Here is a 27,577-nt window from a genome sequence, read left to right as displayed (position 1 = left end):
CCTTGGCAACCAGTTCACGTCGTGTGAAGAACTTGGCAAATTCTGTCGTGAACCGGTTGTCAGCAGAGTATACTGGTGATGGGTCGCCCTGATAGTGATGTGAGGTGCGTTCATACCTGTTAGTGTCCTCAGGGTGGCGCCAGCCGGTGTCGTATTGCTTCGGCCTGATGTACGGTGTGTCAGCAGGGTGATTCATGTTGGTTACCTGGTGAGGGGCAAGGTAGTCATTGGCAGAGTTGTTTTGCCTCACATTTTCGAGTTTGTTTCTGTCCTGCGCCTCGTGACGACTCTCGCTCACTTCGCTGGAGGTGTCGTATTCTGGTTTTGGTACTGGTTCAGGGTTATAGTTTGGATCAGGAAGGTCATTAACATACTGAGATGTGCGTTGTGGTGAGTCTTGCAGTTGAAACTCCAGACTCGATGTACTGCTTTGGCTATGCAGCTTGGGATTTTGCGCGGCTTCTAGCGATTCTGCTTCGGCGAGGGCTGCGGCAGCTTCCCTTTTTGCTGCTAGGCTTTCTAAGGCGGCATCCACACGTGCCTTCTCTAACTGCGTTCTTCTCTCTTGGTCGGCTCTCTCTAACTGCATTCTTCTCTCTTGGTCGGCTCTCTCTAACTGCATTCTTCTCTCTTCGTCATCTAGGCGTGCTTTTTCTAATTTAAGTTGCATCTCTTGGTCAGCAAAGCTCGCTCGTATTTTGGCGGCTTCAGCATTTGCGCAGGCAATGGCGACCGCGCTGCTGATGGATGTTGTCTTTGAGGAGACGGAAGTAACAGATCTTGTCCTATGTGATTTGTGAGACATGGTGTCTTGGGAAAGTGCTTGGCTGTGCAGAGATTGCTGTAGCTGTATTTAGTCTCTGAGTAGCCGGTGACTTGAATCCCACTAGTTGGATGGCTGCCGTTTCACTGTTCTGTCCTCACTAGCTGAGGCAGGCTCATACGTAGCTATACAGTCAGCTAAACCGCTATACCGGGGTCCAATAAGGAGACTGTGGTTGAGTCTGTGCTTTATTAAACGTAGTGGTATATTGATGCGGTGAAACTGTGAACAATGATATACATAGAATCAGTGCATGGCATAGAACAGATACATAATACACATGATATACATTATGCATAACATTTAGAAAGCTAGTGACTAAACTGGGAGTACAACTGGTTAAACTAAGCTAATATAGAGCAGGAATATCTATATGAAGCATAAAGACATACCGGCAATGCAATCGCAAGGGGGATGAAGTGAAGCGTCTTTCCTTGAAGGCAAACTGAAGAAAGTGAAAGGAAAAATGGAGGGAAATGGAGGCTGAGCTACCATAATGCATTGCAAAGGAGGAGGAGAATCAGACATGGATAATACAAAAACAAGGTTGAACTGCCAACATAACTCTGACCGCTAGAGGGAGCCAAAGCATCACAGATGAATAAAGGCATGAATATATCAATACTGTATACTGAGGAAACTGCAATTATGCAAGCAAATAATCAGGGTAACAATATTAGATGGCGGAGACAGAACAGTACCAGATGGACCATTTTAGAGAACCGGTCACAAACAACCCAGATAACAGACATCTTCTGGGAAACAGGAAGATCCAAAATAAAATCCATGGAAATATGCATCCAGGGCCTCTCAGGGACCGGCAAAGGCAAAAGCAACCCACTAGCGCGGGAACAGCAAGGCTTGGCCCGGGCGCAAGTCCCACAGGACTGCACAAAAGCCCGCACATCGCGTGACAAGGAAGGCCACCAAAAGGACCTAGCAACCAAATCTCTGGTACCAAAAATCTCAGGATGACCAGCCAACACTGAACAATGAACCTCAGAAATAACCTTACTTGTCCATCTATCAGGAACGAACAGCTTCCCCACTGGACAGCGGTCAGGCCTATCAGCCTGAAATTCCTGAAGCACCCGCCGCAAATCAGGGAAGATAGCAGAAAGAATCACCCCCTCCTTAAGAATGCCAACCGGCTCAAGGACTCCAGGAGAATCAGGCGAAAAACTCCTAGAGAGAGCATCAGCCTTAACATTCTTAGATCCCGGAAGATACGAGACCACAAAATCAAAACGGGAGAAAAACAGGGACCATCGAGCCTGTCTAGGATTCAGCCGCTTGGCCGACTCGAGGTAAATCAGATTCTTATGATCGGTCAGGACCACAACGCGGTGTTTAGCACCCTCAAGCCAATGTCCCCACTCCTCAAACGCCCACTTCATAGCCAACAACTCCCGATTGCCGACATCATAATTGCGTTCCGCAGGCGAAAACTTTCTGGAAAAAAAAGCACATGGTTTCATCAAAGAACCATCAGATTCCCTCTGAGACAAAACAGCCTCTGCCCCAATCTCAGAAGCGTCGACCTCAACCTGAAAAGGAAGAGAAACATCCGGCTGACGCAACACAGGGGCAGAAGTAAATCGGCGTTTAAGCTCCTGAAAGGCCTCAACAGCCTCTGAGGACCAATTCGTTACATCAGCGCCTTTCTTCGTCAAATCAGTAAGGGGCTTAACCACACTGGAAAAGTTGGCAATGAAACGGCGATAGAAATTAGCAAAGCCCAAAAATTTTTGAAGGCCCTTCACAGATGTGGGTTTGATCCAGTCATGAATAGCTTAGACCTTAACAGGATCCATTTCTATAGACGAGGGAGAAAAAATAAAACCCAAAAAAGAGACCTTCTGAACTCCGAATAAGCTCTTAGACCCCTTCACAAATAAAGCATTATCACGAAGGATCTGGAACACCATCCTAACCTGCTTCACATGAGACTCCCAATCATCGGAAAAAATCAAAATATCATCCAAATATACGACCATGAATTTATCAAGATAATTGCGAAAAATATCATGCATGAAAGACTGGAACACAGATGGAGCATTAGAAAGCCCAAATGGCATCACAAGATATTCAAAATGGCCTTCGGGCGTATTAAATGCAGTTTTCCATTCGTCACCCTGTTTAATACGAACAAGATTATATGCCCCTCGGAGGTCAATCTTAGTAAACCAACTAGCCCCCTTAATCTGAGCAAACAAATCCGTAAGCAAGGGCAAGGGGTATTGGAATTTGACCGTGATTTTATTAAGAAGACGATAATCAATACAGGGTCTCAAGGAGCCATCCTTCTTAGCAACAAAAAAGAAACCCGCTCCCAAAGGTGACGAAGACGGCCGAATATGCCCCTTCTCCAAGGACTCCTTAACATAACTCCGCATGGCGGCATGCTCCGGCACAGACAGATTGAAAAGTCGGCCCTTAGGGAACTTGCAACCAGGAATCAAGTTAATAGCACAATCACAGTTCCTGTGCGGAGGAAGGGAACTGGACTTGGGCTCATCAAATACATCCAGGAAATCTGACAAAAACTCAGGAACCTCAGGAGAGGGGGAAGAGGAAATTGACATCAAAGGAACGTCACTATGTACCCCTTGACAACCCCAACTAGTCACCGACATAGTTTTCCAATCCAGCAACGGATTATGTTCCTGTAACCATGGGAAACCTAGTACAACAACATCATGCAGGTTATGCAACACCAGAAAACGGCAATCTTCCTGATGTGCTAGAGCCATGTACATAGCCATCTGTGTCCAGTACTGAGGTTTATTCTTGGCCAGGGGTGTAGCATCAATACCCCTCAAAGGAATAGGGCTTTGCAAAGGCTGTAAGGAAAAACCACAGCGCCTGGCGAATTCTAAGTCCATTAAGTTCAGGGCAGCGCCTGAATCCACAAATGCCATGACAGAAAAGGACGACAATGAGCAAATCAGGGTTACAGATAAGAGAAATTTAGGCTGTATAGTACTAATGGTAACAGACCTAGCGACTCTCTTAGTACGCTTAGGGCAATCAGAGATAACATGAGCAGAATCACCACAGTAGAAACACAGCCTATTCTGACGTCTGAATTCCTGCCATTCCATTCTAGTTAAAATCCTTTCACACTGCATAGGTTCTGGACTCTGCTCAGAGGATACTGCCATATGGTGCACAGCTTTGCGCTCGCGCAGACGCTGATCGATCTGAATGGCTAGAGACATAGATTCGCTCAAACCGGCACGCGTAGGAAAGCCCACCATAACATCTTTAAGGGCTTCAGAAAGACCCTTTCTGAAAATAGCAGCCAGAGCCTCTTCATTCCATTTAGTAAGCACAGACCATTTTCTAAATTTCTGGCAGTATAACTCTGCCTCTTCCTGACCTTGACACAAGGCCAACATGGTTTTTTCTGCATGATCCACAGAATTAGGTTCGTCGTACAATAATCCGAGCGCTTGAAAAAATGCATCAACATTCAATAATGCCGGATCCCCTGCTTCAAGAGAAAAAGCCCAGTCTTGAGGGTCACCCCGCAGCAAGGATATGATGATTTTTACTTGCTGAATGGGATCACCAGAAGAACGGGGTTTCAAAGCAAAAAACAATCTGCAGTTATTTTTAAAGTTCAAAAACTTGGATCTGTCCCCAAAAAACAAATCAGGAGTAGGAATTCTAGGCTCTAAAGCTGGAGTCTGGACAACATAGTCCTGGATGCTCTGTACTCTTGCAGCAAGTTGATCCACACGAGAAAACAAACCCTGAACATTCATACCAAAGCATATATCCTGAACCACCCAGATATCAAGAGGAAAAAAAAAAGACAGACCAGAGCACAGAAAAAAAAATGGTTCAGAACTTTCTTTTCCTTCTTTTGAGATGCAATTAATTCATTTTTGGCCACTTGTACTGTTATGATGCGGTGGTCTAGGAGCAACATGGAACGAGCTCTGAGGGAAGTGGTAACTGTACTGACCGCAGACCCTGAGCTCAACACAACACTAGAAGTAGCCGTGGAATGCTCCTAGCTCTCCTTAGGCATCTCGTCACAGCCTAAGAGCTAACTACCCCTGAAGACAGAAGCAGGAAAACTATCTTGCCTCAGAGAAAATCCCCAAAGGATAGATTAGCCCCCCACAAATAATGACTGTGAGTGGAGAGGAAAAAGACATACACAGAATGAAACCAGGATGAGCACAGGAGGCCAGTCTAGCTTGATAGATAGAACAGGATGGAACACTGTGCGGTCAGTATAAAACACTACAAAAATCCACGCAGAGTAAACAAAAAATCTCCACACCTGACTAAAGGTGTGGAGGGTCACTCTGCTTCCCAGAGCTTCCAGCAAGACAGAAAATAATTCAAACTGATAACGCTGGACAAACAAAGAAAGCACAGAATGGATAAGTCCACAAACTATGGACAGAAAAAGTAAGCAAAAACTTAGCTTTGCTGAACTGGTCAGGATAACAGGGAACTCCAAAGAGATGTGAATCCAACCAGGAACCATTTACAAGTGGCACTGGCTGAAGGAACAGCCAGGCTTAAATAGGCGAGAGAGGAGATGATAAGTGGAGGCAGCTGACAACAGCTACAGTAACTCCAAGGAGCAGCCATACCACTTGAAACCACAAGAGGGAGTCCAAGAGCAGAACTCACAAAAGTGCCACTTACAACCACCGGACGGAGCCCAAGAGCAGAATTCACAACACAGGAGATCAAATGCTCTTTGCATGTTTCCTCACTTGCAAAGTGCAGGTGCTTATTTATGCAGGGGAAGATAATTTCGCCTAGGTAGACTGGACCTCTCTAATCCACACCAGGGGCATCACATCCTTCTGATGGACCGATGCAGACAGGAGAGAGCCCTTGGGCAAGGACAGTATATGGGCCCTTTGTATTCCAATAGCTCATCCTAATACCCAATTTCACCTATTTTGGAGGAGGTAGTGGCACCCTTATCTCTTAGGTCCCATGCAGCTGCAGAGGTTTAAACAATGGTATGTCCACATGGGACAATGGAAATGGAACCATGCCATATGTATCTGATGCGTCACAATCCATTTTTGGATTCGCGGCAGGTCTGGTTCCACTATGTTTTAAATGTAGCTTTTTTCCTTTCAGGCCAGCGGGGGTTAATTATAGAACCAGAAACAGACTTGTTCAATGTGCAAATAGCCCATGTGTTTCTGGTTCTATAATTGTTCTCTTGTTTCTACAAGACTAGGGAGTCCACCACTCCTTATGGGTCATATGCATCAAAGCTGTTCCATCCAGCATGTCCACATGGATATTCCGTCTCTGAACCCTGCTTATACAGGTACTATACAGATGATCAGGTTTTTAAATACATCAGATAGGGATTATATACATTAGGTAGGACTGCTCTATATGGGAATACCTTGACGATTGGTGGAGCAGCTTAGTATACATTTTTTTGCAAAAAAAGTATAAACTAAATACTCTGTTTTTTCCATCTTTTGACTAACACTTGCTTATTACTGTGATTTTTTTTTTACAACAGAGTATTTTTGACCTCACTGTGCTCTTTTGTGTCTCCAGTGGGGGTTAATGTCAGTTTCCCCTGCTGGCAGCCTGCTGCAATTGCAGAGTTGCTTGGTCAACTGATGTGGGTGGTGACCACTCCCACCATCCTTTAAATGGTCACCTGATGTTTAAGCTGGCTAATGGTGATAGAGTTTCTCTATGGAGGTCAGCCTTGCAGTTGCAGCTCTCTGGATTCAGCTACTTCTGGAGTTTGGAGTCCTTTTTCTGTGTCATCTGCGGTGTGGAGCTTGGCAGCAGAGTCTGGAAGCTAAGTGTTATGTTTATACCATGTCAGTCTCGTGTTTGTCACCACCCCTTGTGTTGTACCATCTGCAGTGGTGAGGCTAGCGCCCTTGCTGGCCAGTGCACTAGCCAGGGCAGTGCGAGGTGACAGCGAACGACAAGGTTCGTAACGGCGGCGGGGGGAATCACCCGCTTACGACGTTAGGGGAGTGTAGGGACAGGCTCAGGTTAAAGCTCAGGAGGTGTCCCATCCATCATTCCCTATCGGTAGGGCCTTGATCTCCCCTATACCATCCCGTTGTGTGTGTCCTGCCATCCACTGACCAACCCCCTGTTGGGCTCTTGACATGACTTCAGCACAATCCATAGATATATCTTTGATCGTGGAACATAATCTCTTCTGTGGTTCCAAGCGCCAGGATTTTCAGTTTTCATTTTAACATCAACCCGAATTATGGATGTATCCTACACAAGTTTAGTATATATAGGATGGTGAAAGTATGCTCAGAAATATGCTGGTCCTATTATTCCAATAGGATGTTGTTGTGGGAAAATAAGACATAGATTAGAATTATACCCTGACATTTGTCCTTGCATATGATTAGCCAGCCTCCTCTCACCTAACCAGGAGGAAGGGTGATGGTTGTGGATGGGACCCATTAAAATTTATTTCCCCTAGTGGTGGCTGCAGACACGATCTTATCATGTATCTCTGTATACATGGAGCTCCCCCTAGTGGTGACTGCAGACAGGATCTTATCATGTATCTCTGTATACAGGGAGCTCCCCCTAGTGGTGGCTGCAGACAGAATCTTATCATGTATCTCTGTATACAGGGAGCTCCCACTAGTGGTGACTGCAGACAGGATCTTATGTATCTCTGTATACAGGGAGCTCCCCCTAGTGGTGGCTGCAGACAGGATCTTATGTATCTCTGTATACAGGGAGCTCCCCCTAGTGGTGGCTGCAGACAGGATCTTATCATGTATCTCTGTATACAGGGAGCTCCCCCTAGTGGTGGCTGCAGACAGGATCTTATCATGTATCTCTGTATACAAGGAGCTCCCCCTAGTGGTGACTGCAGACAGGATCTTATCATGTATCTCTGTATACAGGGAGCTCCCCCTAGTGGTGGCTGCAGACAGGATCTTATCATGTATCTCTGTATACAGGGAGCTCCCCCTAGTGGTGGCTGCAGACAGGATCTTATCATGTATCTCTGTATACAGGGAGCTCCCCCTAGTGGTGGCTGTAGACAGGATCTTATCATGTATCTCTGTATACAGGGAGCTCCCCCTAGTGGTGGCTGCAGACAGAATGTTAGCATGTATCTCTGTATACAGGGAGCTCCCCCTAGTGGTGGCTGCAGACAGGATCTTATCATGTATCTCTGTATACAGGGAGCTCCCCCTAGTGGTGGCTGCAGACAGGATCTTATCATGTATCTCTGTATACAGGGATCTCCCCCCTAGTGGTGGCTGCAGACAGAATCTTATCATGTATCTCTGTATACAGGGAGTTCCCCCTAGTGGTGGCTGCAGACAGAATCTTATCATGTATCTCTGTATACAGGGAGTTCCCCCTAGTGGTGGCTGCAGACAGAATCTTATCATGTATCTCTGTATACAGGGAGTTCCCCCTAGTGGTGGCTGCAGACAGGATCTTATCATGTATCTCTGTATACAGGGAGTTCCCCCTAGTGGTGGCTGCAGACAGGATCTTATCATGTATCTCTGTATACAGGGAGCTCCCCCAAGGGGTGGCTGCAGACAGAATGTTAGCATGTTTTTCTGTATGCAGGAACTGAGCCTTAGAAATATTTTTTATTTAAAATGTTTTCTTTTCCTGTTCAGAGTGGACTTTTGGTCAAAGGGGAACCCCTCTATGTCATACTATAACTGTCCACTATAGGAATATAGATGTGTTTTGTACTCTGGCATTTGAAGTTAGCACCCAATGGGAATCTACAACTTTTTATGACTTTCAGCATAAACCGCTGAGTTGAAGAACTTCTCATTCCCCCGTCCTGTGAGATAAACTGATAACTATAAATACAGATTTTGTTTTTTATTCAGGTTCGGGGAATTGTGCGCTGCGGTTAAATCGCTTCCCATTAATTTTCCAGCTGCTGCGTTTTATTGTCCTGTAATCTGAAGGGTTTGAATATGCAGATGTTCATTTGCTTAAACTTGTAATTTTGCCAGAGGGAGAGAAAAAAAGCTGACTACTTATCCCTACCCATCTGTCCTGGCAGCTATTCTTCCCAATTATTGGAGAAAAATGCACCCGGAAACACAGTTACCGCTCAGCGTGGCCCACAGTCACCGACAATACTGAGGATTCCACACGATCTACGGCCCAAAAATCAGAGATACCACATAAGCTTTATTTACTCACACATACAAGATGCATGCTACAAGGTAAAAGGTTTATACAGTGGATTGCAAAAATGATCACGACCCTTGTAGAAACTGGTGGACGTAATTATAATTCATTTATCCCTATAGGGCTCTCACGGAGTGTGCTCTTCGGAAACATTCTGGTATGTGCTGTGATAGACACAGACAGAAGGGGCCCCTGTGTAAGGACAATATATGGGCCCTCTGCAGTCCAAAAACTCATCACAATGCACAATTCCACCTGTATTAGAGGTAGACCTCTTGGGAGTGGCTGCATGGGTCCGCCCCTGCGGTGTGAGCATTCCTGGCAGCATACCCTATACCCTGTCCACACTCCGGACTAGTTTGCTAGTTTGTTTTGCACAGGGGAATATTTGCTCACTATGTGGTGAAAAACAGCACGGTGACTTAGGGCATGATTCTCTAAAATGGCGCTTATCATTCCCTACCCTCTGGGCCAGTCTCAGACCCTCTGCTGAACGGCGGGCATCTCCTTTCATTCCATCTGCAACAACAGGAAACCATCGGGCTCTTGCTCATGCACCTTTCACTTGGTACCACCACTTTGACAAGTACTGCAGTTTCTTTTGCAACTAGTCACCTCCCCGTTAGTCCTTCATTTATCTTTCGTGACACCAAAACACCATTGTGTGTAAGCATTGGCTTCTCCCAATTGTTTGGCGACACAACGTGCCAGCGTCACTACATACATTGCTCAGGAACAGCAGACTCCTCTATCACACCTAGTGTCCCTAGTTACTGTAAGGGGTGCACCGGGACCGTGTAATACGCCACTCCCGTCCTTAATGTAAATACTCCCTAATTGTAAAGCCTGCCTTGTGTATAGCTGCATATATGTAGCCTGCTATTTATAAGATGGTTAACATAGGGACAGTGCAGTGCCTCAGTTTAGCCACTGGAGGGGGCACAGTGTAGCTAGTAGCAATAGCCCTGTAAATAGTTAATATAGGCGGGGCCACTGAGGGATAAGAGGGAAAGCATTTCCTGATTTTAGGGAGTAAGAGCCTGGGAGATGAACAGCTGAGTGCCCAGTGACCATGTAATGTTAAGAGGGAAGCCCAGCCATCCAGGGCCAGCTGGTTAGAATAGCAGATCAGAAGCAGTGACAGCGTTAGTAAGGAATGGAGCTGCAGGAGAAGTCACAGCAGTAACAAAGGACATGTCGCTCACCATGTGGCAGATCATCGCATGGGCTGATGCCCTCAGATCCGGTGCAAAACAGCTGAGGGAACCCACAAGTGCAGAGAGTCTGAACAGGGAGGACGCTGAGGAACCGTACGATACGGTCCATCCCGGACACGTGCTGTGTGACAAGGAGGAGAGTACAGGGAAAGAGGAAGAGACGTGTAATATTGAATCTGATGTTGAGACTGTTATGAAAATGGATGATCTGCGAGAACATGAAAGTAAAGTTTTGCCCTTGAAATTTGAAACGGACTCTGTGTCTTTTAATGGAACAACAGCAGTATCGAAACTTCTGCCACCCGGAGGGAACCCCAACAGTACAGAAAGTGAAGTGCAAAGTATGCTGCAGTGGGGACACTATATTCATGTGAGGGGAGACCAGGGCACGCTAACGGGTATGCTCCCAGCCATAACTACGGCCTTGTCCCTGCCTCTCACATTACCACTACAACCTATTCACAGTAATACACCATACTACTATGCAATAAATACATTGCCGTTGATTAATTTGACCCTTTTCTATAGCATTTTTCTGCCTGGCATCTCCTGCAGTTGACCTACTTGTAACTACTTTGGAAGTCAAGACCTGGAAATTCAACTGAGAAAGTTTGAACCCTTTCCTTCATCTATAGCCCGTTTCTGCCTGCCATCTCTTGCAGACACTCATCTCGATGTGTGACTACTTTGGAAGTCAAGACTTGAGAATCCAACCGAGAAAGTTTGGACCCTTACCTTTGTCTATGTTCCATTTCTGCCTGTAATCACTTGCAGATGCTTGCCTCCAATCGGTGACTACTTTGGAAGTCAAGACTTGAGAATCCAACAGAAAAAGTTTGGACCCTTGCCTTTGTCTATACTCCATTTCTGCCTGCCATCTCTAGCAAATGCTTGCCACCAATGGATGATTAATTTGGAAGTCAAGACCTGGAAATTCAACTGAGAAAGTTTGGACCCTTTCCTTCATCTATAGCCCGTTTCTGCCTGCCATCTCTTTCAGACACTCACCTCGATGTGTGACTACTTTGGAAGTCAAGACTTGAGAATCCAACCAAAAAAGTTTGGATCCTTGGCTTTGTCTTTAGCCTATTTCTGCCTGGAATCACTTGCAGATGCTTGCCTCCAATCGGTGACTACTTTGGAAGTCAATCCAACCGAGAAAGTTTGGACCCTTGCCTTTGTCTATACTCCATTTCTGCCTGCCATCTCTAGCAATTGCTTGCCACCAATGGATGATTACTTTGGAAGTCAAGACCTGGGAACACAACCAAGAAAGTTGGGACCCTTGACTTTGTCTATAGCATGTTTCTGCCTGCCATCTCTTGCAGATGAATGTCAAAAGACTGACCATCACTTCCAAACAGAATTCAGGTGTGTACTTGTAACCTGCACACCTGATATCCATTTGGAAGTGAGGGTCAGTTTTTTGATATTTGTATGCGTAGTCTTTTTGACTGAGCACTTCACCCCTCAGGCGTTTTTAATTACAGCAGTTTTACAGTTTTAATAACAATTTGTTACCATCTTTTCAGTTAGCCATTAAAAGGTATCAACCACTGAGGACTCTCAATTCTAAATATTTTTAATTACAGCAGGATCCTACCTTTCCATTTAAATGTAGGCTTCAGCCTAAGAGAGGATTCACATTAGGCAGATTCCCAGCAATGAGAATTGCCTTATTGTGGCTGCCAGGTACACATGACTTGGCCAATTTATGCGCTAAGTAGTCTCAATTTTTCTAATTTTCTAGAGCAGTAATGCAATTCAAATAGATGACTACTACATGACTACTACATGTTGAGAAGGCTGAACTTTTAAATTCCTATTTTGCATCCATGTTCTCTAAGAAAGCAATTGTAACATCAACTGATCTTCACGGTGCCATCGAAGAAATAAAATAATTCATACTATCCATAAACGGAGAGATGGTGAGGGAACACTTAGCTAATTTAAATGAATTTATATCTCATGGTGCAGGTGAATTATATCCTAGGGTACTGAAAGAGTTAGCAGAGGAAATTGCAAAACCATTAGCCAGAATCTTTGAAAAATCATGGAAAACAGGAGACGTCTCAGAAGATTGGAGAAGGGTAAATGTAGTCCCTATCTACAAAAAAAGAAAAGAAAATGGAGCCAGGAAATTACATGTCAGTGAGTCTTTCTTCTATACCATGAAAGATCTATGAACAAATTATTAGACAGCATGTATGTAAGTACTTGGATAAGATACCCTTACCCTAACCCTAATTGACCAGAGCCAGCATGGGTTTATAGCAAATAAGTCATGTCAGACTAATCTAATTTCCTTCTATGATGGAATCACTGACCGGGTGGATCAGGGAAATGCAGTAGATATAGTATATCTCAACTTCAGCAAAACATTTGATAAAGTATCTCATACTATCCTTATTGAAAAAATGACCAAGTATGGGACTGACAAGGCTTTGGTTCGGTGTATTCATAACTGGCTCAGTGATTGTACTCAAAGAGTGGTAATAAATGGTTGCACATCCAATTGGAAGAGTTTCAAGTGGGGTACCACAAGGCTCTGTCCTGGCCATAGTGTTGTTCAACATTTTTATAAATGATCTAGATAAGGGAACTGAAGGTAAGCTAATCAAATTTGAAGACAAATGAAAGCTAGGAAGAATAGCTAAAGGTACCGTCACACTGAACGATATCGCTAGCGATCCGTGACGTTGCAGCGTCCTGGCTAGCGATATCGTTCAGTTTGACAGGCAGCAGCGATCAGGATCCTGCTGTGATGTCGTTGGTCGGTGCAGAAAGTCCAGCACTTTATTTCATCGCTGGACCTCCTGCAGACATCGCCGATTCAGCGATGTCTTCACTGGTAACCAGGGTAAACATCGGGTTACTAAGCGCAGGGCCGCGCTTAGTAACCCGATGTTTACCCTGGTTACCAGCGTAAAAGTAAAAAAAACAAACACTACATACTTACCTTCCGCTGTCTGTCCTCGGCGCTGTGCTTCTCTGCCCTGGCTGTGAGCGCCGGCCAGCCGGAAAGCACAGCGGTGACGTCACCACTCTGCTTTCCGGCCGCTGTGCTCACAGTCAGTGCAGGAAAGCACAGCGCCGGGGACAGACAGCGGAAGGTAAGTATGTAGTGTTTGTTTTTTTTACTTTTACGATGGTAACCAAGGTAAACATCGGGTTACTAAGCGCGGCCCTGAGCTTAGTAACCCGATGTTTACCCTAGTTACCGGCATCGTTGGTCACTGGAGAGCTGTCTGTGTGACAGCTCTCCAGCGACCAAACAGAGACGCTGCAGCGATCGACATCGTTGTCGGTATCGCTGCAGCGTCGCTGAGTGTGAAGGTACCTTAACACTAGAGAAGACAGAGAAAGGATTCTGAAGGAACTAGATAAGCTTGAACAATGGGCAGCGAGTTATAGAATGGGATTTAAAAGGGAGAAATGCAAGAAAAACAAAAATTACATCTACAGAATTGGAGGAATAGAACTAAGCAATAGCACGTGTGAAAAATACTTGGATCACAGACTGGACTTGAGTCAACAGTGTGATGCAGCAGCAAAAAAGGCAAACACAGTTCTAGGATTTATTAAAGGGAATCTGTCACCCCATTTTAGGCCTATAAGCTAAGGCCACCGCCATCAGGGGCTTATCTACAGCATTCTATAATCTTATCTGAAAGATAAGAAAAACATTATGCTCACCCAGGGGCGGTCCCGGTGCAGTCCGGTCCGATGGGCATCGCGGTGCCGGTCCAGCGCCTCCCATCTTCACATGATGACGTCCTCTTTTTTGCTTCCTGTCATGGCTCCTGCGCAGGCGTACTTTATCTGCCCTGTTGAGGGCAGGTCAAAGTACTGCAGTGCGCAGGCGCCGGGAAAGGTCAGAGAGGCCTGGCACCAGCACACTGCAGTACTTTGCTCTGCCCTCAACAGGGCAGACAAAGTACGCCTGTGCAGGAGCCGCGACAGGAAGCAAAGAAGAGGACATCATGGTATGAAGATGGGAGGCACTGGACCTGCACCGTGACGCCCATTGGACAGGACCGCACGTGACCGCCCCTGGGTGAGTATAATCTAACTTTTTTTTCTTATGTTTCAGGTTACATCAGGGGGTTATCTACAGCATTACAGAATGCTGTAGATAAGCCCCTGATGGCAGTGGAATTAGCTTATAGGCCTAAGATGGAGTGACAGATTCTAGCATAGAGTCTCTAGATCACGTGAAGTAATTATCCACTTCTACTCCTTGTAAAAACCTCATCTGGAATACTGGGTCCAGTTCTGGGCACCACATTTTAAAAGAGACATCGAAAAACTGAAGCAAGTTCAAAGAAGAGCTACCAGGATGGTGAGTGGACTGCAAAGTATGTCCTACCAGGAACGATTAAAGGATCTGGGAATGTTTAGCTGCAAAAAAGAATAATAATATAATAATAATAGGCTAAGAGGAGATTTAATAGCTGTCTACAAATATCTGAAGGGATGTCACAGTGTAGAGGGATCATCATTATTCTCATTTGCACATGGAAAGATGAGAAGTAATGGAATGAAACTGAAAGAAAGAAGATACGGATTAGATATTCAAAAATTCTTTTTGACTGTGATCAATGAGTGGAACAGCCTGCCACGAGAGGGGGTGAGTTCTCCTTTAATGGAAGTCTTTAAACAGAGGCTGGACAGACATCTGTCTGAGATGAATCCGGCATTGAGCACGGGTTGGACACGATGACCCTTGAGGTCACTTCAAGCATTCTATCATTCTATGATTCTGTGATACTTTGGAAGTCAAGATCTAGAAATCCAACCAAGCGACTTTGGACCCTTGACTTTGTCTATACCTTGCATCTGCCTGCCAGCACTTGCAGATGCTCGCCACCAATTGTTGACTATGGAAATCAAAACCTGGGAATCCACCGAGAAGTTTAGACTCTTTCCTTTGTCTATATCCTGTTTCTGTCTACCATTTCTTGTAGTCGATTGCCACCAATTGATAACTACTATGGAAGTTAAGACTAGGGAATCCAACCAAGAAAGTTTGGACCTTTGCCTTTGGCTATGCTGACCTTTTTCCTATAGCCCGTTTCAGCCTGGCAAGGCATCCCTTGCAGACATTGATCACCAATCAATGACTAATTTAGGAGTTGTAACCTGGGGATCCAATTTGGAACGTTTGAACCCTTCCCTTTGTTTAGTTTGCCCTTTTTTCTTTAGCCTATTTGTGCCTGACGTCACTCTCAGAATACCTGCCAACCATCGGTAACTAATTTGGGAGCGATAAACTGGGAAAGTTTGCACCTGCATGAGTGGTCTAAGGTTGAAGAATGGGATTTTTTTTCTACCTTCTCCATGGTCTAGTCATTGCCAACTCAGTTGAGGTTTAACAACATCAAATGCAAAAATTAATATTTAGGAATGGCGGTGCACTTGTTGATGTCGTCAGATGCTGCAGAAACTTCTGAATTCTTTGTATACACTTTTCTGATTTATTTATTTTTTTACAGAGAACCAAGAAAGTGATGGATCCTCCAAGTGCCATCCCATCATCCCTATGAAATATCTCATTATCATCCTTCTCGTTGTGCTGGCTATTGTCCTGGTGATTGCTACCGGCCTGATTGGTAAGTGCTATTCATTATTCAGTGGCATCTCCATTAAATTGTCAAGGATTAAATGTTTTACAAGCCACTTGAAAGAAAGAATAGAGACGGTTAGCGGCTTTTTTTTCATTAAGCAAAGCAAGTTGACCTTTCTCACCTTCATTGTCTGACGGTGCGATGAATGGCCGATGACTTGATAGCTTGTTTATCAGTGTATTAATGGCTTAATTGGACAGTAGACATTCATTATGTTGGATGAGTTTCATGCACTCTTCTACTTAGCGAAAATTCACTGTCTAACTGTGTCTAATGTCTGGTCCCTGTGCAATTCCAGAACGCATTAATCTTCTGCGGGTCTCCTCTCAAGTCTGCTCGTTTCTCTCCATAACAACAGCAGCCTGTCGAGTGGGCATTTCAGAAAATAGACTGTGTATCGATCAGGATTTTACATGGGACGTGAAGAACCTGTGTTAGATGTAGGTCTATGAGGTTCCTATATCAAAAGAAAACCCAAAAACATGTCATATATCACCCTAGAACTTAATTCCAAACCTCCTTCCTAACCTTAGACTGCTTATTTCAAGAAGACGGATTGTTTTCCCAGCTGGTTTTCCAGTTGCATCCATTTCTGTGCAAGCGTCCCCACCCTCGTAGATCTTTTGCTTGAAGATACTCTAAAGGTTCTCAATAGGGTTGAGGTCAGGAGAGGATGGTGGTCACACCATGAGTTTCTCTATCTTTATGCCCATAACAGCCAATGACTTGGAGACTTCTTTGCTGCATGACATGGTGCATTGTCAGCATGACGATGATTTTGCCCAGGTCATTTTCTCACCTTCAGGGACCCTAAAGGGACCTATTAGCTCTCTCCCCATGATTCCAATCCAAAACATGGCTCCGCCACTTCTTTGCTGACGTTGCAACCTTATTGGGACATGGTGGCTATCGGCCAACCATCCAATACTCCATCAATCTGGAACATCCAGAGTTGAAGGGAATCATCAGTAAACAATTCTGTTTTAAAATTAGTCTTCATGTCTGTCTATTCCACTGCAACCGTTTCTGCTTGTGAGCTGAGAACTGTTAAGGGGTGGCCGAATAGTGGGTTTCTTTGCAACTGGAAGCCTCTGGAGGATCCAACACTTTGAGGTTCGAGGGACTCCAGAGGCACCAGCAGCTTCATACATCTGTTTGCTTCTTTGTAATGGTATTTTAGCAGGTGATCTCTTAATCTGATTAATTTGTCTGACAGAATCCTTCCTTATTATACCTTTATCTGCACAAAAAAAGTCTGTGCTTTGAATCAGCCACAAATCTCTTCACAGTACGATGCTCATGCTTAAGTTTTTGGGAAATATCTAATGTTTTTATACCTTGTTCAATGACTAGTTTCAGTGACCCAAGACCACAAGCCATCCATGAGGTTATTAGGAAACAAAAAATTCCATCTTTATGACACTTAAATCCAATCTGCATAATAATTCGTTTTGTTCTTGCTGTTATGTTGATGCATGAAACTTTCTGAGCTTGTGGAGGGCTTATGCATTTACACAGCAGCCAATCTGAACAATAAGAGCTGCAGCTTAAAGTTTTTGGGGAGAGCTCAGTAGCCTGAGGACATGCAGCAATAGATAAAATGATAGATAGCATGACTATATTTTTTTGTCTTTCAGTTCATTACACATGTCCTGGGAAGATCCGCTGCCAATCCTCTTCAAAATGTATCCTAAAGTCCAAACGTTGCGATGGAATCTACGACTGCCCAGATGGAGATGATGAACTCAGATGTGGTAATCTCAATATTCCCTTGTTGATATTCTTCACATGACGGTTTTTAGTATTTTTCTTAAGCTCTAATTTTACACTGAGTAGATTCCCATTAGTGAACATTGGAGAACTACAGTTATTGGTCAATAACTAACGGAAAATACTCTATACTCCTCCTCCTAGACTTGTCCTCTGCTTTCGACACAGTTGACCACTGCCTCCTACTGCGGATCCTCTCCTCCTTTGGCATCAAAGACCTCGCCCTATCCTGGATCTCCTCATACCTTTCCAACCGCACATTCAGCATCTCCCACTCCCACACTACCTCCTCATCCCATCCTCTCTCTGTTGGTGTCCCTCAAGGCTCTGTTCTAGGACCCCTACTCTTCTCAATCTATACACTCGGCCTGTGACAACTTATAAAGTCCCATGGAGTCCAGTACCACCTTTATGCCGATGAATCCCGGAGTGTCTATCAGCCATATCCTCCTTCTTCTCCTCTCGCTCCCTCAAATTCAAAGTGGACAAGTCTGAAGTCATCATCTTTCCTCCATCTCATAGATCTTCCTTACCTGACCTATCTATCACAATTAACGACATCACACTTTCCCCCGTACTGGAAGTCCGCTGCCTCAGAGTAACCCTTGACTCTGCCCTGTCCTTCAAACATCCAAGCTCTTTCCACCTCTTGTCGCCTCCAGCTCAAAAATATTTCCAGAATCCATCCTTTCCTCAACCGTCAATCTACTAAAATGCTTGTGCATGCCCTCATCATCTCCCGCCTTGACTACTGCAACATCCTTTTCTGTGGCCTCCCTGCTAACACCCTTGCACCTCTCCAGTCGATCCTTAACTCTGCTGCCCGTCTTATTCATCTCTCTCCTCGCTACTCCTCCGCTTCCCCGCTCTGCAAATCTCTTCACTGGCTCCCATTCCCTCAGCGTATCCAGAACAAATTACTAACACTGACCTACAAAGCCATCCATAACCTGTCTCCTCCATATATCTCTGAACTAATCTCCCGATATCTTCCCTCACGTAATCTCCGGTCCTCCCAAGACCTCCTTCTCTCCTCCACACTTATCCGCTCCTCATCCAACCGCCTCCAAGACTTCTCCCGAATATCCCCCATCCTCTGGAACTCTCTGCCCCAACACGTCCGACTATCAACCACATTCAGATCCTTCAGATGGAACCTGAAAACTCATCTCTTCAGGAAAGCCTACAGCCTGCACTGACCCCGCTGCATCCTCATCACTACCGGAGCTACCGCCTCACCAACACCAGAGCTCCTGCAACCCTCAACCTACTGTCTCCTTCCCCATCATCCTGTAGAATGTAAGCCCGCAAGGGCAGGGTCCTCGCCCCTCTGTATCAGTCCGTCATTGTTAGTTTGTTTACTGTAAGTGATATCTGTAACTTGTATGTAACCCCTTCTCATGTACAGCACCATGGAATCAATGGTGCTATAGAAATAAATAATAATAGTTGGTCAGAACTATTACAGATATCCAAACAATAACCTCCTTAGTATAAGTAGTTTCAAAAAGAGCAGTGGTTACGTGAATTGCCAGCTTTACCATTGTCTGCATTCTGACAGTTCTTAAGGGAAGGGTCTCCCTTTTATTAAACATTTTCTTTTACCAGGTGTAAATGGCATGAGAGGCAGAAACACTAACAGTGAGCCCCAGGCTGATCTGCTGGCTATGGATGATTTTACCAAAGCCCTGAATAGCACAGCAGATTATTATTTGCAGTGATCAGTAAATGGCGACAATAAAAAATGGCACAATTCCGTCATCAGATACTAACAGCATTTGTATCACACGTTGCAGTGCGTCTGAGCGGACGGAATGGCGTGCTGCAGGCCTACGCCGCCGGCTCCTGGAGAACGGTCTGTTCTGACGGATGGAAAAGCTTGTATGGGAATCTGACTTGTAAGCAATTAGGGTTTTCAAGGTAATGAAGAGTCCAGTTAGGTTTGTGCTTTTTTTCTTTTGGAAAAATTTTGAGAATTTTCCTTTAAAGTGGGTGAAACTTTCTAATCTGCCCCTTTATTTCTGTCCTTTTCCTTATTTTGTCAGTGGAGTAGTTATGCTTGCTCTGGGGTTGCCATGAAATTAAGAAAATGGTCTAACGGCCCAAATGTGATAAAAAATAACTAATAATTACCTATTCCGATATAAATAAACTGATAAAACCCAGTTGTCAATTTATTCTGAAATTTCTAAAAGTAATAACAGAGGAACAAAAGTTAAAAAAAATTGCAAAAATTGGTAAAACTCAGTTGTCAATTTATTCTGAAATTTCTAAAAGTAATAACAGAGGAACAAAAGTTAAAAAAAATTGCAAAAATTGGTAAAACTCAGTTGTCAATTTATTCCGCAATTTCCAAGAGTAATAAGAAAGGAACAAGAAATTCTAAGAAAAAAAACCTAGAAAATGTTGTTGTAATTTTATTAAGAAATTTCTAGGAGCAATAGTAGAGTAAAAAAAAGTTATAAAAGTTGTCAATTTATTCAGAAACTTCTAGGAGTAATAGTAGAGCAACAAGAAGTTATAAAAAAAATCCTTGTAAGATCGCGTTGTCGATTTATTCAGAAATTTTCGAGAATAATTAAAGAGGAACAAAAACTTAAATGAAAAAAAAAAAAGATTTTTGACACTTTATTCAGGAATTTCTGAGAGTTAGGGTATGTGCACACGTCAGGATTTTTTCCTGACAAAATCCTGAGATTTCTGCCAGAAATCTGCGTTTTTTTTGCGCAGATTTCTCGCGGAAATTGCGCGTTTTTTGCGCGGATTTTGCGCGGATTTTTTGCGGAATTTTTGCGGATTTTTTTTTTTTCCGGAATGTCATTTTGGCTTAGAAATCCGCAAAAATTCCGGAAAAAGATAGAGCATGTCCGGATTTTTAGCGGTAAGCGTTTTTTTGCGGAAAAAAACGCTTACATCTGCACAAAAAATCCGGAATGCATTCTAAATGATAGGATGCATAATTTTAGCGTTTTTAATGCGGAATTATAGCGTTTTTATAGCGAAATTCCGCAAAAAAAACGCTAAAAATCCTGACGTGTGCACATACCCTAAGACTATGTACCCACATTGAGGATTTTTCTGCACCGTTTTTGAAAAATTCGCAGGTAAAGCGCACTGAGGTTTACCTGCGGATTTCCTGCGGTTTTTTGTGCGGATTCCACCTGCGGTTTTTCACCTGCGGATTCCTATTGAGGAACAGGTGTAAGAATTGACATGCTGCGGAAAATACAATGCTGCGTTTCCGTGCGGAATTTTCCGCACCATGGGCACAGCGGATTTGATTTTCCATATGTTTACATGGTACTGTACAACACATGGGAAACTGCTGCGAATCCGCAGCGGCCAAATCCACGACGTGTGCACATAGCCTACAAACAGAGGAACAATAAGCTACAAGAAAAAAAAAGAGAAAAACCTTATGTAACTTTATTCAGAAATTTCTAGGAGTATTAACAGAGAAACAAAAAGAAAAACTGGTAGCACCCGGTTGTAAATTTATTCAGAAAGTTCTGAAAGAAATAAAAAAAAGAAAAAAGTCATAACAGAGGAACAAAAAGTTATAAGAAAAAAAAAACTTGAAAAACTTTTGTGTCATTTTAAAAATTCCAATGATTTGTCGTTTCATATTTTCTTGCAGAAGTTTCTTTCTTTTTTTTAATTATCACGCCTGCGCTCACCTTTCTCCCTTTACGTTGCAGTTTTGTGAGCACCGGCTCCGTGCCAGTGACCGCTGTGGAGGAACAGTTTAGGAGAGAATTTGTGTCCATAACTAAATCTCCTAATCCTGACATGCGGGAAACATTGATCCAGCAGATGATACAGGGGCAGTAAGTAGTGGTGCCGATCCCACCGCACCAAGGACCATGATTATAGGTGGTCCGCTGTCTCTGGAGGACCCATGCTGTCCTGCATTACACAGACAATCACTGATTTGAATGGACCGTGCTGCTGGGAAATTGAACACCTTAGTTCCAGGCTTTGGACCGTGTAATACCTAGTTTCTCCTGCGGGAGTGCTGCTGCGAAATTGAACACCTTAGTTCCAGGCTTTGGACCGTGTAATACCTAGTTTCTCCTGCGGGAGTGCTGCTGGGAAATTGAACACCTTAGTTCCAGGCTTTGGACTGTGTAATACCTAGTTTCTCCTGCGGGAGTGCTGCTGGGAAATTGAACACCTTAGTTCCAGGCTTTGGACCGTGTAATACCTAGTTTCTCCTGCGGGAGTGCTGCTGGGAAATTGAACACCTTAGTTCCAGGCTTTGGACTGTGTAATACCTAGTTTCTCCTGCGGGAGTGCTGCTGGGAAATTGAACACCTTAGTTCCAGGCTTTGGACTGTGTAATACCTAGTTTCTCCTGCGGGAGTGCTGCTGGGAAATTGAACACCTTAGTTCCAGGCTTTGGACTGTGTAATACCTAGTTTCTCCTGCGGGAGTGCTGCTGGGAAATTGAACACCTTAGTTCCAGGCTGTGGACTGTGTAATACCTAGTTTCTCCTGCGGGAGTGCTGCTGGGAAATTGAACACCTTAGTTCCAGGCTTTGGACTGTGTAATACCTAGTTTCTCCTGCAGGATTGCTGCTGGGAAATTGAACACCTTCGTTCCAGGCTTTGGACTGTGTAATACCTAGTTTCTCCTGCAGGATTGCTGCTGGGAAATTGAACACCTTAGTTCCAGGCTTTGGACTGTGTAATACCTAGTTTCTCCTGCAGGATTGCTGCTGGGAAATTGAACACCTTAGTTCCAGGCTTTGGACTGTGTAATACCTAGTTTCTCCTGCAGGATTGCTGCTGGGAAATTGAACACCTTAGTTCCAGGCTTTGGACTGTGTAATACCTAGTTTCTCCTGCAGGATTGCTGCTGGGAAATTGAACACCTTAGTTCCAGGCTTTGGACCGTGTAATACCTAGTTTCTCCTGCGGGAGTGCTGCTGGGAAATTGAACACTTTAGTTCCAGGCTTTGGACTGTGTAATACCTAGTTTCTCCTGCAGGATTGCTGCTGGGAAATTGAACACCTTAGTTCCAGGCTTTGGACTGTGTAATACCTAGTTTCTCCTGCAGGATTGCTGCTGGGAAATTGAACACCTTAGTTCCAGGCTTTGGACTGTGTAATACCTAGTTTCTCCTGCGGGAGTGCTGCTGGGAAATTGAACACCTTAGTTCCAGGCTTTGGACTGTGTAAAACCTAGTTTCTCCTGCGGGAGTGCTGCTGGGAAATTGAACACCTTAGTTCCAGGCTTTGGACTGTGTATTACCTAGTTTCTCCTGCGGGAGTGCTGCTGGGAAATTGAACACCTTCGTACCAGGCTTCTCCACAGATTACAGCAGATTTTCAGATTTTTAAGAAATCCTCCTTAAAATTTGGGATTGTTCAGTGTGGAGAAACACAATGGGAGACAATTTATTTCACAATTTCATTTCATTTCACAATTTATTTGGCACAAAATACTAATCTTTTTATAAATGTTGGGTCAATAACAGTTTATAAATTAAAATACACCGGTGTTAACTCATTTATTTATTTCTTTAAGGGAATTCTGCTCCTCGAGAAACGTCACCACGGTAAAGTGCGTGGGTGAGTATTCAACACTGATCTGAGGGTTTAGGCGATATTTGTTGAGGAACAGCGGGAATATTTCGTTAAAGATCAGAATTTTGTCACCAATTTACCAAAAAAAAAAAATGAAAAAAAAAAATCTGATTATTAATGCAGGCTGAGATGGTGGGTGTCAGCATTTGTGCATTGTCAATAAAGTTTCAAAAAGCTTTATTGACACTCACACTTCTCCATCATTTATCGAGTTATTAATTGTTTGACAAAAATAAATAGTTTGGTGTTTTTTTTCTGAAAAATTATTATGCTGGGGGGGGGGGGGGGTGGTGGAAAGGGGAAGGGGGGTGTAGGGACTGGACCCCAGAAAATACTAACAATGGGGTAAAAAACGATTTAATCTTACCTCGCTGCTCACCGGTCCCATCACCAAATCCTCCCAGTGCAGTCCTCCTCGTCGCTCCTCTTCATTACTGCTCCACCGTACACAGCGGTTCTTCTTTGTGGCGCCAGTTAGGACTCTAGGGTCCCGGTGTGCGCCCCCGAGTCACTGACTAGGCCTTCTGCAAGACTCACGTTTACGTAATGACTGAGGAAGACGACATCGGAGCACAATGGAGCTGCACTGAAGAGGTTGAGGGAGTTATGAGGATCAGCCAGCGCCTAAGGCGGCGGTAGAGGTGGGCGGCGAGGTGAGTTTTATTTATTAATTAATTTAGCTGCTATTTTTTCTTTTTCTCCAAATCAGTAATATATGTGGCCGGCCTACATTTAGCTTAAAGTCGCACACATTAACGTTATATTATTGATCGCCGCTGATCTGTCGAAGCTTTGGGCCTCATTCTAGTTTCAGAGGCCGGGAGGATCGTCTCTACCTCCCCTGTTCCTTCTATGCTCTGATTGCCGTCACATCACATCTCTAATCCCTCTATTTACTTGCAGTGTGTGGAAATCGGCCCAGTTATTCCTCATCCACCCGCATCGTGGGAGGAAACATCTCTGCCGAGGGACAGTGGCCCTGGCAAGCCAGTCTGACCTTCCAGGGCATTCACCTGTGTGGCGGCTCGCTCATCAGTCCCCAGTGGATAGTGACAGCTGCTCACTGCGTCTACGAGTAAGTGCCGCACCGAGTCTTGTCACCAAAGTCACTGAACCTCTGTGTTAAAGGGAAAGTCTACTTACAATAGAGTGCGCCACCTGGTGTTACATACCTGTTATGGCGCCCCCTGGTGTTACATACCTGTTATGGTGCCTCCTGGTGTTACACACATGTTATGGCGCCCCCTGGTGTTACATACCTGTTATGGTGCCTCCAGGTGTTACATACTTGTTATGGTGCCTCCTGGTGTTACATACTTGCTGTGGTGCCCCCTGGTGTTACATACTTGTTATGGTGCCTCCTGGTGTTACATACTTGTTACGGTGCCTCCTGGTGTTACATACTTGTTATGGCGCCCCCTGGTGTTACATACGTATTATGGAACCCCCTGGTGTTACATACTTGTTATGGACCCTCTGGTGTTACATACTTGTTATGGCGCCTCCTGGTGTTACATACTTGTTATGGCGCCCCCTGGTGTTACATACTTGTTATGGCGCCCCCTGGTGTTACATACTTGTTATGGCGCCCCCTGGTGTTACATACTTGTTATGGCGCCCCCTGGTGTTACATACTTGTTATGGCGCCCCCTGGTGTTACATACTTGTTATGGCGCCTCCTGGTGTTACATACCTGTTATGGTGCCCCCTGGTGTTAGATACCTGTTATGGTGCCTCCTGGTGTTACATACTTGTTATGGCGCCCCCTGGTGTTACATACTTGTTATGGCTCCCCCTGGTGTTACATACTTGTTATGGCGCTCCCTGGTGTTACATACTTGTTATGGCGCCCCCTGGTGTTACATACTTGTTATGGCGCCCCCTGGTGTTACATACTTGTTATGGCGCCCCCTGGTGTTATATACCATTTATGGTGCCTCCAGGTGTTACATACTTGTTATGGCGCCCCTGGTGTTACATACTTGTTATGGCGCCCCCTGGTGTTACATACCTGTTATGGCGCCCCCTGGTGTTACATACTTGTTATGGCGCCTCCTGGTGTTACATACCTGTTATGGTGCCCCCTGGTGTTACATACTTGTTATGGCGTCCCCCTGGTGTTACATACTTGTTATGGCGCCCCCTGGTGTTACATACTTGTTATGGCGCCCCCTGGTGTTACATACTTGTTATGGCGCCCCCTGGTGTTACATACTTGTTATGGCTCCCCCTGGTGTTACATACTTGTTATGGCGCCCACTGGTGTTACATACTTGTTATGGCGCCCCCTGGTGTTACATACTTGTTATGGCGCCCCCTGGTGTTACATACTTGTTATGGCGCCCCCTGGTGTTACATACCATTTATGGTGCCTCCAGGTGTTACATACTTGTTATACCAAGCAAGTAAGAAACCCAGCACTCAACTTATTTATGGTGAGAAGAAAACAGGTGGTTTATTGTATCCCAAGCAAAAACGTTTCGGTCACACAGAGGACCTTCGTCAGTAAGGGTACCGTCACACTATAACATTTCGATCGCTACGACGGTACGATTCGTGACGTTCCAGCGATATCGTTACGATATCGCTGTGTCTGACACGCAGCAGCGATCAGGGATCCTGCTGAGAATCGTACGTCGTAGCAGATCGTATGGAACTTTCTTTCATCGCTGGATCTCCCGCTGTCATCGCTAGATCGGTGTGTGTGACACCGATCTAGCGATCTAGCGATGCGATCCAGCGATGCGTTCGCTTGTAACCAGGGTAAACATCGGGTAACTAAGCGCAGGACCGCGCTTAGTTACCCGATGTTTACCCTGGTTACAAGCGTTAAACTAAAAAAAAACAAACAGCACATACTTACATTCTGGTGTCCGTCAGGTCCCTTGCAGTCTCTGCTTCCCGCACTGTGACTGCCGGCCGTAAAGTGAAAGCAGAGCACAGCGGCTGTGCTTTCACTTTCACTTTACGGCCGGCAGTCAGTGAGTGCGGGAAGCAGAGACTGCAAGGGACCTGACGGACACCAGATGTAAGCATGTGCTGTTTGTTTTTTTTTAGTTTAACGCTTGTAACCAGGGTAAACATCGGGTAACTAAGCGCGATCCTGCGCTTAGTTACCCGATGTTTACCCTGGTTACCCAGGGACCTTGGCATCGTTGGTCGCTGGAGAGCTGTCTGTGTGACAGCTCCCCAGCGACCACACTACGATTTACCTACGATCACGGCCAGGTCATATCGCTGGTCGTGATCGTAGGTAAATCGTATAGTGTGACGGTACCCTAACTGAAAATTACATACATCAAAACAATTCATGTAATTGGGATAATGTCAACAGAAATAAAAAAAATTAAAAAAAATAACTAAAAATAAAGTATATACATAACATACACATGGACAGCCGTACATGTACATGGCAATAAGTGTATACTATGGTGCGCATCTGAGAATGGAGAGTAATGTATACATGGTGGCACGGTGAGTGAGAGAAAAGCAGAGTAAGAAATGAAAGAAGAGGAAGAAGAGGGGGGTTACGTACCAAATACTGGGATAGAGGATGAATATTAAAGGCTATAAGCGCTGCCTCTAAAAAGAAAAGAGATAGTGGCAAATCTAGTATAATACGGAAGTGTAGTGATATAGTGGATACTAGAGGTATATGAGAGCCTACCGATAGAGTCCTGGGTACAGCGCTAGTTCCAGAGGTAGAGAAATATATCCTGGTGCAGCCTAAGATGGGAGAGGGCAAATATATAGAAAACAGCTAACAGGTATAGAGTAATAAATGAATAAAGGAGTAGTGTCTCAGATAGTTTACCTATGCAAATGGCCGGTTCCGCGGCATCCACCGCTGTGTGAGTAGAGGATATGGAGAGAGGGGCCAATTTAAATACCTGTGGGCGGGAAATCAGCCGATGATGCGAGTGCCATCTGTGCTGCGGCGCGTCCTAGCCACGAGGGAAGGCGGAAGTGACGCGCTGTAGTAAACAGTGCCTAATAGCACTGTGTACACTGAAAAGATGGTGTGAAACAGATTCCGGATATGACATACCGGAAGTGGGGCACCGGACACATACAGATGGAGTCCCGTCACCATATTAGGTGAGGCAGGATATGCTGTGTGGGAGCGCTGGTATACCGGATATGACGCGCCGGAAGTGGGGCGCCGGGCGGCAGGGGAAGTGTAACGATCGCCATATTGAAGGAGGCATGTTGTGATAAGTATACCCGCTGTGGGCTACACTGCATAAAGGCGCTGGTAAAAGCGCTGGTATACGAGGAACAAGAAAAACGTCACGTGACGTACTGGAGGTGGGGCGCCGGGCGGCGAAAAGGATTAATATGTTCGCTATATCAGCAGAAGCATATCTATAGTGAAAATG

The 27,577-nt window shown here is 44.8% G+C and overlaps 1 protein-coding gene across 1 annotated transcript in view; it reads left to right on the top strand.

Moving 5' to 3' along the window:
* The window catches only part of TMPRSS3 (transmembrane serine protease 3), a 94,178-nt gene that overhangs the window by 9,587 nt on the left and 57,014 nt on the right, over positions 1 to 27,577 (top strand). The window contains exons 3-8 of the mRNA XM_069759715.1: positions 15,708 to 15,824; positions 17,477 to 17,593; positions 19,406 to 19,529; positions 21,308 to 21,436; positions 23,140 to 23,183; positions 24,102 to 24,273. Of these exons, the coding sequence (XP_069615816.1) occupies positions 15,708 to 15,824; positions 17,477 to 17,593; positions 19,406 to 19,529; positions 21,308 to 21,436; positions 23,140 to 23,183; positions 24,102 to 24,273 (703 nt within the window). The remainder of the gene's footprint in view (positions 1 to 15,707; positions 15,825 to 17,476; positions 17,594 to 19,405; positions 19,530 to 21,307; positions 21,437 to 23,139; positions 23,184 to 24,101; positions 24,274 to 27,577) is intronic.

Source organism: Ranitomeya imitator, chromosome 3 (assembly GCF_032444005.1).
Source record: "Ranitomeya imitator isolate aRanImi1 chromosome 3, aRanImi1.pri, whole genome shotgun sequence".
In the NCBI taxonomy this organism is placed as follows: Eukaryota; Metazoa; Chordata; class Amphibia; order Anura; family Dendrobatidae; genus Ranitomeya; species Ranitomeya imitator.
Note: the sequence above shows the minus strand (reverse complement) of the source record. Positions and strands in the feature narration are given on the sequence as shown.